Source organism: Eimeria tenella, genomic scaffold (genome assembly GCF_000499545.2).
Source record: "Eimeria tenella Houghton genomic scaffold, Eth_scaff3218, whole genome shotgun sequence".
Lineage (NCBI taxonomy): Eukaryota > Apicomplexa > Conoidasida > Eucoccidiorida > Eimeriidae > Eimeria > Eimeria tenella.
In genome coordinates, this window is record NW_013544315.1 from 1 (window position 1) to 1,040 (window position 1,040).

Consider the following 1,040-nt stretch of genomic DNA (forward strand, 5'->3'; position numbering starts at 1 on the left):
CCCCTGGGGACCCCCTCCAGGGGCCCCTGGGGGGCCCCTGGAGGGCCCCTGGGGGGCCCCTGGGGGGCCCCTGGGGGCCCCCTGGGGCCCCTAAGCCATAAAGGTCTCCCAGCTGAGTCAAAGCGCCTGCAGCCCTACTTGGAGGAGCCAACTAAACCCTAAACCCTAAACCCTAAACTCTTAACCCTAGGCAAGTAGGTAGCACTGTGTCCCAGTGGGAGCGAGCCTCCCAAACCCTAAACCCTAAACCCTAAACCCTCACTGGGCGCGCTTGTCTGTGGCTGCCTGCAGAACTGCCTTTCCCTCGGGTTTGAAGTCGAACAGCAAATTAAACCCTTGAAAAGAAACCACCTGAAGCCTCCCGTCTTCAAGGACCATGCAAAGTGCTGCTGCTGCTGCTTCCCGCTGCTGCTGCTGCTGCTGCTGCTGCTGGGAGGGGGGAGGGTCTAGGAAGCAGCAGCGGGGGACCTGCAGCACCATTAGCCCTATTATGGGGGAAGGTGTTATGTAGCAAGACACGAAGGAGATGCGGGGTGCTGCTGCTGCTGCTGCTGCTTTGACATCTGCTGCTGCTGCTGCCAGGCTCGTGCTGCTGCTGCTCGGGTCTGCTTCCTGCTGCAGCCGCCAAGCAGCAGCAAAACCCCTCTCCGGGGGCCTCAAGCTGCTGCTCTCAGCTTCTATGTCGCTTCTAGAAACCCCCGCCCTGCGCAGCACCACAAACCCTAACTCCAAACCCTAACCCTAAACCCTAACTCTAAACCCTAACCCTAAACCCTAGTCCCTAAACCCTAAAAGGGCGTCAAGTCAAGTCGCAGGGTCTCTTCAGGTAGACGCAGCCCTGGCTTCCACGTTTAGGGTTTAGGGTTTAGCAGCCGGGCGTGAACTCCCCGCCGGCAAGGGTTTAGGGTCTAGGGTTTAGGGTTTAGGGTTTACGAGCGCGCCCATAGCTCCGCTGCGGCTTTAAATGCAGCTGGGGTTTTAAAAGCTGTTTGACATCCAGCAGCAAATGGAGGAGGGGGGAAAGGGGGGGGGGGGGGGGG

General features: G+C 59.7%; 1 protein-coding gene across 1 annotated transcript; it reads right to left on the reverse strand.

The window, feature by feature from the left end:
* Positions 1-258: 258 nt before the first annotated feature.
* On the reverse strand, positions 259-615 carry ETH_00040230 (uncharacterized protein; the record flags this gene model as incomplete). The annotated part of the gene is made up of 1 exon (XM_013379456.1): positions 259-615. A coding segment is annotated over one exon (357 nt), but the record flags the coding sequence as incomplete, so codon positions are not given.
* Between the last annotated feature and the right edge of the window lie 425 nt (positions 616-1,040).